The 12,405-nt window shown below is 45.7% G+C and overlaps 2 protein-coding genes across 5 annotated transcripts in view; one reads left to right on the forward strand and one right to left on the reverse strand.

Annotated features, from left to right (window-relative positions):
• STRN3 (striatin 3) overlaps positions 1–8,998 on the reverse strand; it is a 101,250-nt gene extending 92,252 nt beyond the window's left edge. For all 3 annotated transcript variants that reach the window (XR_009245634.1, XM_004584739.3, XM_058666299.1), the window contains exon 1: positions 8,450–8,998. Coding sequence is in view for 2 of the 3 variants with exons in the window: in XM_004584739.3 (XP_004584796.1) it covers positions 8,450–8,716 (267 nt within the window). In the remaining variant the exon portion in view is untranslated. The remainder of the gene's footprint in view (positions 1–8,449) is intronic.
• Positions 7,982–12,405, forward strand: part of AP4S1 (adaptor related protein complex 4 subunit sigma 1) — a 68,977-nt gene continuing 64,553 nt past the window's right edge. The window contains exon 1 of one of the 2 annotated variants that reach the window (XM_058666303.1): positions 7,982–8,334. The gene's annotated coding sequence lies outside the window, so the exon portion shown is untranslated. The remainder of the gene's footprint in view (positions 8,335–12,405) is intronic. The other variant, XM_012926895.2, reaches the window with a different exon arrangement.

A 12,405-nucleotide genomic window follows, 5' to 3' on the forward strand; every position in this document is an offset into this window, starting at 1 on the left:
TAGTTCAAAATAAAAAGCTAACTAGCACACTTTGTATATAATAATCAAAACTTTGAAGCCAACGAAGATGCTGTTAAGTGGACAAAAACATGGTGGTATGGCCAGAGCAGAATATTATTTAACCCTAAAAAAATAATGAAGTACTGTTGCATACTACAACATAGATAAACCGTAAGTGAAGGAATCAGTCACAAAAAAAGACAAGCACTGCATTTTCCCAACTGAAAGAAATATCTACAATAGAAAAAAAAAAAAAAAGACCAGGAGTGGAGGTGGTATATAAAATAACGCAAGATGCGGAGAGCTGGAACTGCTAATACATACAGGATTTCTTTTTGGGAAGATGAAAAGTGATGACTGCACAACCTAGTAAATACACTAAAACCACAGTAATGTCTCTTCAAAAGTTGAACTGGAGTACCTCAACTTCTCAGCAAGATTTTTTTTTTCCTCTTAAAAAGCAGAGTTACAGACTGAGAAAGATGGAGGAGAAAGGATTTGGGGAAGTCTTCCATTCACTGGTTCACTCCCCAAACGACCACAGTGGCCAGGGCTGGGACAGGCCAGTCTCCTACATGGATACAGGACCTAAGCAGTCCAGCAGTCCTCACTTGTTTTCCCAGGTGTATTAGCAGGGAGCAGGAACAGAAGTGGAACAAATGAACTGAAATCAGCACACATACTGGGACACTGGCACTACTGGCAAAGATCTAACCCACAATACCACAGCATCAACTCAAGATTTTTTTTGGGAGGGGGGGTAATTTTTTTTATTTGAAAGAGAGAAAGAAACACAGTGATAGAGATCTTCTGTCTGTTAGTTCACTCCCCAAATAGGCAACAATCAAGCATGAGCCAGGTCCAAGCCAGGTCCAGCAGCTAGGATGCCAGTTAAAGCACCTGTATCCTACATCAGAATGCTCCAGTCCAATTCCCAGCTTCGATCAACTCCAGCTTCCTGTAAATGGAGATCATGAAAATCTGTGCTGATGGCTTGGCACTGGATTCCTGCCACCCACAACGAAAACCTGGACTGAGTTTCTGCAGGGCTCCACTGCAGGCATGAGGAGACTGTATTTAAATAAATAAAAAAAAAAAGTAATAGTAAGAGGGGGCTGCGGATGGACGGAAGCAGAAGAATTCAGACCAGAGGAGCACACTAAATTGAGACAGTGTTAGCAGAGCAACAAAAACACAGGCTAAACCCAAGACATTTCTTTGGTCAGTGGACATTCCAGGCAAAAGTCTCTCTCTTTTCTTTTTTTTCTTAACTAGAAGAGGCTTCATAGTTATCATTGTACATGCAGGGCTACAAATTAAGAACCATTGAATTAGAATCTATTTTAGGCTAGTAATGTTATTTCTCAGTATTCATAGTCTTTTGTAATCACTATGGTCCACTTTACACAATTTCAACAAAACTTGAAAGAAAGCTATAGTATTCCTGGTAATGCCACTGCTCTCAGATGGCATGTTCTTTGTATGGTTAGGTATTCCTCATACTTCCAATATAAATGAGGGCCTTTAGGGGTTTTATCAAAATCGAAATCATCATTCAATGTAGTAGACCCGGATGAAGTTCTAAACTCTTGGCTTGTACTGACTCAAGTCCCAGTTGGTGCAGACATGTGGAGAGTGAATCAGCAGACAAAGACCTCTCTCTGTCACTCTTTCAAATAAATACATAGATCCTTAAAAAAAAAAAAAAAATATATATATATATATATATATATAGATAGATAGATAGATAGATAGATAGATATATATATATATATCAGGACCAGCCCTGTGGCACAGAATACTAAAGCCACGGTTTGTGGTGCAGCAGCTCACAGTGCAAATGTCTGGACTGAGCTGCTCTGCTTCCTAACCAGCTTCCTGCTAATGCAGCTCAGCAGGTAGCAGAAGACAGCCAGTATGTGGGCCCTTGTTACTTACATCAAAGACCCAAATGGAGTTTCTGCCTCTCAACTTCAGCCTGACCCACACCTGACTATTTCAGTCATCTGGGGAGTGAACAAAGAGATGTTCATCCCTTGTTCATCCCCTCTCATCCCCTCCTAGTCCCTCCAACAAACATAAATGGAGGGAAGGAGGGACTGACCTAAGGTTATACACTCAATTATATCAAAAAAGTTTTCTCAATTAATAATCACTGCCCCACAGTCCAAACCCTTGGGACCCTGCACCCATGTAGGAGACCTGAAGGAAGTTCCTGGATCCTGATCAGCACAGCACAGGCCGTTGCGGTCACTTGGGGAGTGAATCATGGGACAGAAGATCTTCCTCTCTGTCTCTCCTCCGCTCTGTATATCTGACTTTGCAATAAAAATAAAAATAAATCTTTAAAAAATAATAATAAATAATCACTGACCCAGGCCCAGCGTGATAGCCTAGTGGCAAAATCCTCGCCTTGCATACACCGCAATCCCACAAGAGCACTGGTTATAATCCCAGCGGCCCCACTTCCAATTCAGTTCCCTACTTGTGGCCTGGGAAAGCAGTCCTGCACCTGTGTGGGAGATCTGGAAGAAGATCCAGGCTCCTGGCTTTGGATCAGCTCAGCTCCAGCCGTTGCAGCCACTTGAGGAGTGAATCAGCAGACTGAAGATTTTCCTGTCTCTCCATCTCTATGTATATCTGCCTTTCCAATAAAAATAAATAAATCTTAAGAAATAAACACTGTGCCTTGAAAGAACAACAGAGCAGTAAAAATGTATGAAAGATTAAAACCACAGATTAAATACCATTATGGAAAACAATATAGATGATTTTAAAAAAGCCACATGATCCAGCATTCCCATAAATTAAAGAAGTAACTGCATCAGCATGCTTATTACAGTGCTATTCACAATAGCCAAGATCTGAACTCAACTGAGGTGGCCATCAATAGATGAATGAACAAAGAAAACACGCAATGGAGTATTACTCAGTCTTGAAAAAGAATTGCTATCATTTGCAGCCACATGAATGGAACTGCTGGATATCATGTAAGGTGAAAGACACAGAAAGACAACAAATCCCACATGCTCTCACCTACGAGGAAGCTTAAGAAGTTCAGGCCATGAAAACAAAGAATAGAACAGTGGTTACCAGAACCTGAGAAAGGTACAGAGGAGCAGGGAACGGAGAAAGGATGGTTAATGCGTACAGAGGTACAGCCAGAAAGAGAATAGTTTTTCAATGTTCCACAGCGCATCAGACTATCTGTAGTTGATAATTCAGTATTTTTAAGTAACCAGTGTAGACAATTATGAAGCTTCAATACAAAGAAATGAAAAATGCCTGTGATGGATACATCAATTATCCTGATCTGATCATCACACTGTGTGCATGCACTGAAGCTGTCACGTACTGTAGCACACAAACTCCTACAATCACCGTGTGACAAGTTACAAAAGAGAACATGTTTACGGGGAAAAAAAATCACATTTTTCCTTTTAATAATTTCATGCATATCCATAAAAACCTTTTCATGGAGAAGGCAGCAGGATTTGCAAATTATTATTATTTATCTAATAAATAAATTAGTATTTACTGTCAGTCTTTGAAAGCACAGCACAGGGCAAGCAATTCTTCCCCTTTTAAAAGTGAAGCAGACTCCTGTACGGTAGCCTAGCGGCTAAAGTCCTCGCCTTGAACATGCCGGGATCCCATATGGGCGCTGGTTCTAATCCAGGCAGCTCCACTTCCCATCCAGCTCCCTGCTTGCGGCCTGGAAAAAACAGTCAAGGATGGCCGAAAGTCTTGGGACCCTGCACCTGCGTGGGAGACCTGGAGGAAGTTCCTGGTTTCTGGCTTCAGATTGGCTCAGCACCAGCCACTGCGGTCACTTGGGGAGTGAATTATCAGATGGAAGATCTTTCTCTCTGCCTCTCCTCCTCTTGCATATCTGACTTTGCAATAAAAATAAATAAATCTTTTACTTGGGACCCTGCACCCATGTGGGAGACCTGGAGGAGGATCTGGGCTCCTGGCTTTGGATCAGCACAGCACCCGGTCATTGCAGTCACTTGGGGAGTTAATAATCGGATGGAAAATATTTCTCTCTGTCTCTCCTCCTGTCTGTATATCTGACTTTGTAATAAATTAATAAATCTTTAAAAAAAAGTGAAACATGGGCCCAGCAAGATAGAATAGTGGTTAAAGTTCTTGCCTTGCATGCGCCGGGATCCCATATGGGGCCAGTTCTAATCCCAGCGGCCCCACTTCCCATCCAGCTCCATGCCTGTGTCGAGATCGGCCCAATGCGTTGGGACCCTGCACCCGCGTGGGAGACGCGGAAGAGGCGCCTGGCTTCGGATCGGCGCATCACCGGCTGTTGTGCACACTTGGGGAGTGAATCATCGGATGGAAGATCTTCCTCTCTGTCTCTCCTCCTCTCTGTATATCTGACTTTGTTATAAAAATAAATAAATTAAAAAAAAATTTTTTTAAGTGAAGCAGTAAAGCCTTAACCAAGCCAAATATTTTTCTTAGTATCTTTACATGTCATAATCAGTTTGTATGCCAGAGTGTGAGAATAAAAATCTAATTAAAATGCTTGTATGAGCTCTAGAATCAGTAATTTTAGAAAATACACTCCTATACTACAATTTCCATTTATTACCTATCACATTTGAGAGCTGACAAAATGGGCACTTTATATACACTCGAAGTATATCTGCTACATGCCAATTACAGAGGAAAATATAAAGACATACTTTGCAACATATACAAAGCAGATGTGGCACATCATAGGGATAAATGAAACCGCTGAAATTTATTCAAGCAGTGTGAGCCACATTATGCTAGGCAAATAATTACATGTCAGATTCTATACATTCCTTTACAAAAATGCTAAAACAACAGTGGGTTACAACACTGGGTAAAAAGAATATGGGCTTTCAAGTCTGGGTTTGAATCTCAGCTGCTACATTTTATAGCTGGAAGTCTTCAGGGAAGTTATTTCAGCTACCATAGTTTGTCTTCTCATTTGTAAATAGGAACAAAATCCTTAAGTTTGCAGTGCCGATCATTTTGCACTATAATTTTCATGTAACAGCAAGTGTCAAAATTCCACAAATAGGCAATGCTTCAAGTTCTGGACTAATCAATCTTGAAGGAAAAGGCAGAGGAGGGCATGTTTTCAAAAATTCTACAAATGCTTCTGATTAGCACTCCTGTTTGGCAATCACTGTCCTATACTCCAGATATCAATGGCTTTCTTGAATCTAAGGTAAACAAGCATCATGGACATGAAAGTCTGAAAACATACCTCACATGTTTCATACTGGAACAGAATCATGCTGCAAGTCCCATTTTACAAGCTAGGAAAAATATGATTCTACAATAAAATTTTACAGCAAAGTCAAGTATACAACGATGTTTCAAAAAGTTCTTGGAGGCCAGGCGCGGTAGCCTAGCACCGAAAGTCCTCACCTTGCACACCCAGGATCCCATATGGGTGCCAGTTCTAATCCCGACAGCCGTGCTTCCCATCCAGCTTGTGGCCTGGGAAAGCAGTCGAGGACGGCCCAAACCCTTGGGACCATGTACCCGTGTAGGAAACCCGGAAGAAGCTCCTGGTTTTGGATCAGCTCAGCTCTGGCCATTGCAGCCACTTACGGAGAGAATCAGTGGATGGAAGATCTTCCACTGTCTCTCCTCTCCGTTTATCTAACTTTCCCAAAAAAAAGAAAAGTAAATCTTAAAAAAAGTTCTTAGAATTAAAATAAGTTTGCTTTGACGCAAAAATATTTCAAAATCCACACATAAATTTTTCATGATATATATTTTCCATGAACTTTTCAAAGAATACTTAATGCCCTAACTTTTTCATGTTTATTCACGAAGTTTTTTTTTAAATACACTTAAAAATATATGTGCAAAAGAATAAATGTGCATACACCCAGAGCTCTGTACATTAGCTGTCTTATTTGTAGGTTATCCTTAAGTTTCAAGTTAAATTCCACTGATGCTCACTGAAACCCTCCCATAAATTTTGTAGTCATCCATTTGAATAGTTTTACAAGCAACCTTACTAAAGACTGAAGACACTGAAAGCAAATTCAATACTTAAGACAAAAAACAGCGAACCTGTATTACGCCAAGAAGATCTGAAGAAATATACAGCACAAACACACCCTACACAATCATCAATGTTTTCTTCCAAAAGAATCAACATCAAACAATGAAAATCCCTGAGAAAAATTAAAAAGGCCAGAAAAACTCAAAACAAGCAAGCAAGAACCGAGAACAGCTGTTAGAACTACTGTGTCATAGCTGATCTACTTAAAGCCAGAAAACAAAAACATTCTTAAAGAACTTTCGTACTGCTATTAAAAGAGAACTAGAAGAGAAAACCAGAGCTAGGAGAGATAACATAGGTTTCACTAATATCAGTTTCATTAAACACAGGCGAAACATTCTCTCAGCTACATAACATTAAGGAAGCTTCTGAGTGACAGGCAATTGTTAACTTCAAAAGCGTTAAAGTCCAAACTCGTGTACAAAGGTCAAAAATCATCATATACCAATGACATATTAACTGAGTCCATACCTCCATGCCATTTCTCCAGATAAATGCTTTTAGTAACACCACTCTACTCACACAGAAAATTAAGTTTGCAGCACAGTGGAGTAGATACACAAGCAGAACTCTATGAATCTCAGTATTGCAGACACACTGCACTCCAGCTACAGGGAACCACAGACAATCCTGACCTCAGGCTTTCACAAGGTGCATTTTTTTTAAAGTGTCTTTTATCTTATTGGAAAGTCAGATGTACACAGAGGAGGAGGAACAAAGATTTTCTATCTGCTGGTTCACTCCCCAAGTAGCTGAAACAGCCAGGCGTGAGTCGATTCAAAGCCAGGAGCCAGGAGCTTCTTCTGAGCCTCCTACCCTGGTGCAGGGTCCCAAGGCTTTGGAACGTCCCAGGCCACAAGCAGGGAGCTGGAAGGGAAGTGAAGCAGCCAGGATATGAACTGGCGCCCATATGGGTTCATGGCGCATGCAAAGCAAGGACTTCACCCACTAGGCTATTGCACTAGGCCCTTCAAGGTGTATTTTTTAAAATCCAACAGTCTTGCAAAGTAAAACCCTAAAATATTAACATCTGTAAACTAGCAATTTTTTGAGACTTGATAAAGTACCAAAATATTCCGATATTGTTACTTTCTTAGAAAGTATAACTTAACCCATTTGGTGGAATCAAAAGCTCACCACCACAAAATCAAACTTAAGAGAATCGTATTTGTTCAAGGACATACTTTTTATGTAACCCAACCTTCCTTCAACACAGTTTTCCTAACTATACATTAACACCGCGGGCATATAGAACAAGTGATGGCTGACATCCTAAATTTATTAACAGTCTGAAGAACAGGTGCAAGAGCACTCGGCTGTAGGCATTTTCTCTTCAAGGCCTCAAACTGCCCTAGAACGCGACTTAAACACAGCTATCCAAAAAAGTTAAAGAATTCTTTCAGAAAAATGCAACAATCTTGAGATGCAAGACAAGAACCCTGAAAGTCCCAACACCTTCCAAAGGCTAGGACACGCAGGGTCACTTCAATAGGAATGAGTCGGGCCCGCGTATGAAGGATTCATCCCCAACACCACTTTGTAAGGCTAGAGAGGCACGTTTTACTTCAAGTGCAATTATGAAATCTTCAGTTGTCTCCTAAATACAGCAGATGGTCTGGCTGGGTTTTCTACGGGGCATGATGGGGCTGTGCGGGGAGACCTGGGGAACGGGAACTGTGAGAGGTACAAGCCGGTGTTCCAAGCATTGATGAGTCACTAAGGAGGAACTCCATGGCATCCGAGTGAGACTGAAAACAGCATCCCAGGTAAGAGAAAGTACTTAGGAGTTGACGGTGGGAGCTGAAAACTTCCCGGGTCAGCCGCAAGCCATCGTGCTTGGTAGCCGTCCAAGAAAGACACATGACTGTCAGGGGGCAAGTGCCCACCAAGTCGTGGGAAGGGGCCGGACAAGTCAAATGAGGGGAGTCCAGGGGGAGAAAAAAAAGTGTGAAGATGTTCACCCCGTCCCACTCCTCGGGCTCCCCACCTCAAGAGGCAAAGACAAACGCGAGCCCATCGTCCAGCAGCCCCACGCCGGACTCCCCAAAACAGAGAAGCTGGGTCCCCAGCCCCGGAGGCCCGGGCAGGCCCTGGCCTCTCCGGAGGAGCCCCCGCAGACGCCATACTAACAGCCAAAATGGCTGCCCCGAGGAAGCCCGCACCGCGCCGCTAAGTGAGGGCTGGGGAACGGACTTGTGCGGGCCAGGGGGAGGGGGCCCCAGGAGGAGCCGGCGTCGGGACCAGCACCCCCGAGCCACCCACAGGTAAGTTCCTCTTTCACCTCTCGAGTCGCAGGCTCCGGCGGAGGGGGAGCCCGGGCCCCACCCCCGCGGCCGGCCGCAGCAGCCAGCGTCCCGCACACCGATCCCAGCCCAGTACCTGCAGTTCGGCCCGCTCCACTTCCCAGTGCGCTCGCTCCATCTCGAACCGAGCCCACTCGTGCTGGATGTAGTGCAATATTCCCGGGATAGTGTACTGCTGCGGCCGGGACAGCTCGGGGCCTGCCGTGGGACCCGCGCCCTCGGAGGCCGTTGTGGGACCCCCGCCGCCCGCGGCTCCGTTCCCCCCTGGTCCCTGCTGCTGCTGAGGCCGGGGAGGGGCCGCCATCCCCGGGCCTCCACCGCCGCCTCCGGCGAGCTCGTCCATTGTGTGTGGGGGGGCCCCGGCCGGGGCGCAGGGAGAGACGCCTGCTGCTGCGGGGGAAGGGCCGGAGAGACTGGCCCCGCGCGCGCGGCGGGGCGGAGGCCGGCCGGGAGAGGGGCGGGGAGGGGGTCGTCGCGGTACGCCTGCCCGTGGGTCAGAGTGAGGAGCAGCCGGCCGCCGCCATTACAGTCCCTCCTCCATCTGCCGGTCTCACTCACTCACTTTAGGGGAAGGGCGGGGGAGACGGCGACGGGAGCCGGGGTGGGGGGGAGGCGGAAAGGAGGCAGGGCTGGGAAAGGGAGCGACGTCGGATCGCCGCCGCTCCCGCGCGGCATGCCGGGTACAGAACGCCGCCGCCGCCGCTCGCTCCGCGGCCAAATAGAGCGCGGCCTCGCCCTGCGCCGGCGCAGGGAGGACACCTCCCTCGGGCCCGCCCTCAGCCGCGTGCCCAGTGTCCGCTGGACGCCACTGACCGCCGGCCGTGGCCCAAAGACTCCGCCTTTTGGGAGCCACTTGGCTCCAGACCACCCGGTCGTCAGCTTCCTTCGCGCGGGCATTGCCCCCGGTGCTGCTACCCAGCCTGAGGGTCTCACCTGCCTTCGGATGGAACTGGCTTTGGTCGCTCTGGCCAGTGATTGCCCAGCCTGAATTCCTGGCGTTTCTGTTGCATTCTTTGCGTGTTTTCTGCGATCCCAAAGGGTCGGGCCTTTTTCTCGGCTTGTCGTTTGCTCTCTGTCTCTGCTTTCCTAGTACCTGTGAGTTCCCGGGGTTTGAGGGTCGTTCTCTTTGGGCCCGTGCCCCAGAGCTCCCCGGACGTGGCGACTGCCCTACGTAGTCCCACTGCTGAGCGAGCTATTCCGCGTTGCTTCTGCTCTTTGCCATTCTGGGACCGAGCGAGTTTTAGGAGTTGGCAGCAGATCAAGAACAACAGGGTTCCGCACCCCCTTTCGAAGGAGGCAGTGAGATCCTTTAGATTTTCACGATGGTGGCTAGATGGGGGAAGAGAGCTCGGAAGGAAATTGCCTTACAGAACTGAGCAAGCCCGCAAGAGTTGTCATTAATAATGGACTATTTTCATTGAAATAGAAGATAAAAGCATCGTAATTATAACTTAAAATCCTAGGTGGGCGACAACAGATGTTTTTCTGGGTGTTAAATGTCAATATGATATACACATAAAAAGTGTGTATAAGTACAGTCGTGGTATTTTTATGTACTTAGTTTCCCAGGATATGTCCTCCTGAACTAGTGGTTTTCCAAATGTCAATGTAACTAATGTCCATTTGTTGAAAACAGGACAAAAATATTTTAACCACATAATAAACAAAAGATTAACTATAGCCTTGCAAGAAAATTCTGTGTACAATTGGTTCCATACCTAAATTTTTTCCTTCTACAAAATCTAACAAGGTTTCACTATGGGATGTAACACTTGGCATGCTATTTCAAAGGCATAAAGTAGTACGCCTTATTTTTATCATTGCCTGTTTTGTTACTATAGTTGTTAAGTCTCTCCCCCCGCCCCCGTCCAGATAGTTTATTTGAAAAGTAGAGCTACAGAGAGAGAGGAGTGGAGAGAGGGAGAGAAAGAGCTCTTCCATCTGCTGGTTCACTCCCTGAATGACTGCAAGGGCAAGTGCTGGGCCAGGCTGAAGCCAGGAGCCAGCAGCTTCATCTGGCTCTCCCTTGTACAGGGCGGGGACCAAGGATCTGGGCCTTCCTCCTCTGTTTTCCAAAGTACATTAGCAGGAAGCTGAATGGGAAATGAAACAATCGGGACTTGAAATAGCACCCATACTGGATGCCAGCATTGCAGGAGGCAGCTTAAGCAGTTAGGCCACAACCCTGGTTCCATTTCAATATTTTAATGGAAAGTAGGTTAGGTTTCATACCTTATTGGTACTGCTGTATATTATGTATGCTCAGAAAGTGAGATCTTACACCAATATTAAGAACTGATTGTATAGTGACTAGAGACAACCTCTCATCCCTCGGGGAGGACGTGGCTCATGTTACATAAAACATTCAGGAATCCTGCCAAGCTGCTTGTGATGGCCCTGACGTGCTGGCCAGCACCTCCTGGCAGCTAAATACGGTATGATGGCATGGCAGGCTAGGAACCATGTACTGCTTGCCTGGAAAAGGTCCAACTGCCACATTTCGGAGTAAAGTGTCTAGTGGCTACTTATCACCTTCACACTTTCATAACGTAGAAAAATCTTGTCTAGCCATCATAAGTCAGATAACACCCAGCTTATTATAGTGCATTTAAATTGTTTACATATATTGATCATTGACCTCGTTAACCCTCAGACAAGACATGAAAGAACCTGCGCATCATGAGTGCTCAGTAAGTTTTTGTGGGCCTGGGTGGCCTAGCAGCTAAAGTCCTTACCTTGCATGTACCAGGATCCCATATGGGCAGTGGTTCTAATCCCAGCAGCCCCACTTCCCATCCAGCTCCCTGCTTGTGGCCTAGGAAAGCAGTGGAGGATGGTCAAAGCCTTGGAACCCTGCACCCACGTGGAAGACCCAGAAGAGGCTCCTGGCTCCTGGCTCCTGGCTCCTGGCTTCGGATCAGCTGAGCTCTGGCTATTGCGGCCACATGGGGAGTGAATCAACGGACAGAATGTCTTCCTCTCTGTATATCTGACTTTCCAATAAATAAATAAATATAAGCAAACTTTTTAAAAAGATTTACTTATTTTTATTAGAAAGGCAGATTTACCAAGAGAAGGAGAGACAAAGATCCCTCGTCTGCTAATTCATTTCCCAAGTGACCAAAATGGCTGGAGCTGACCCATCCGAAATCAGGAACCAGGAGCTTCCTCCAGGTTTCCCGTGCAGGTGCAGAGTCCCAAGGCTTCACACCATCCTCTACTGCTTCCTCAGATCACAAGCAGGGAGCTGGATGGGAAATGGAGCAGCTAAGACATGAACTAGTGCCCAAATGGGATCACAGCTCATGCAAGGCAAGGATTTAACCACTGGGCCATCATGGCAGACCCTCATTTTTATTTAAAAGGCAGAAAACGATCTTTTGTTTACTGACTCACCCTCCAGATGCTCAAAATAGCTAATGCTGGACCAGTCCAGAATTCAGTCCATGTCTCCCACGTTAGTGGCAGCAACCCATGGACTCCAGCCATCCTGTGATGTCTCCCAGGGTGCACTTTGACAGGAAGCTGGACTTGGAAATCGAGCCAGGAATTTAAGTAGGCTTTCTAGTATGGGCTGCATGCATTCCAAGCAGAGTCCCAACTGCCATGTCAAACACTCCACCCCTCCATCTACTTTCAAGTAAAGTATTGATATTTACCATCCTGACTTCCTCCATCTCTTGTCTTAAAATATTTCATTTTAAAACTTGGAATGTAATCCCTTTTTCAAGAATTCCCGTGTAATATGGGAATTTTACATATACTTTTGCCAGACAGAGAAAGAGCTTCCATCCACAGGCTCATCCCAAAACCTGCAAGAGCCAGGACTGTGTCGGGGGAAGGCAGGAGACCAGAACTCAATCTAGGTGTCTGGACCACAGGGAGGGAATGATTTGAACCATTGCCTGATGCCTCCAGTATGTGGATTAAGAGGAAGCAAGAATCAAGAGTGGGGCTAGGACTTGAATTGAAACACTAGATACAGGTGTCCCAAGTAATAGATATTATGCAAAACACCTACCCGTAGAAGTG

Source organism: Ochotona princeps, chromosome 6 (assembly GCF_030435755.1).
Source record: "Ochotona princeps isolate mOchPri1 chromosome 6, mOchPri1.hap1, whole genome shotgun sequence".
NCBI lineage: Eukaryota > Metazoa > Chordata > Mammalia > Lagomorpha > Ochotonidae > Ochotona > Ochotona princeps.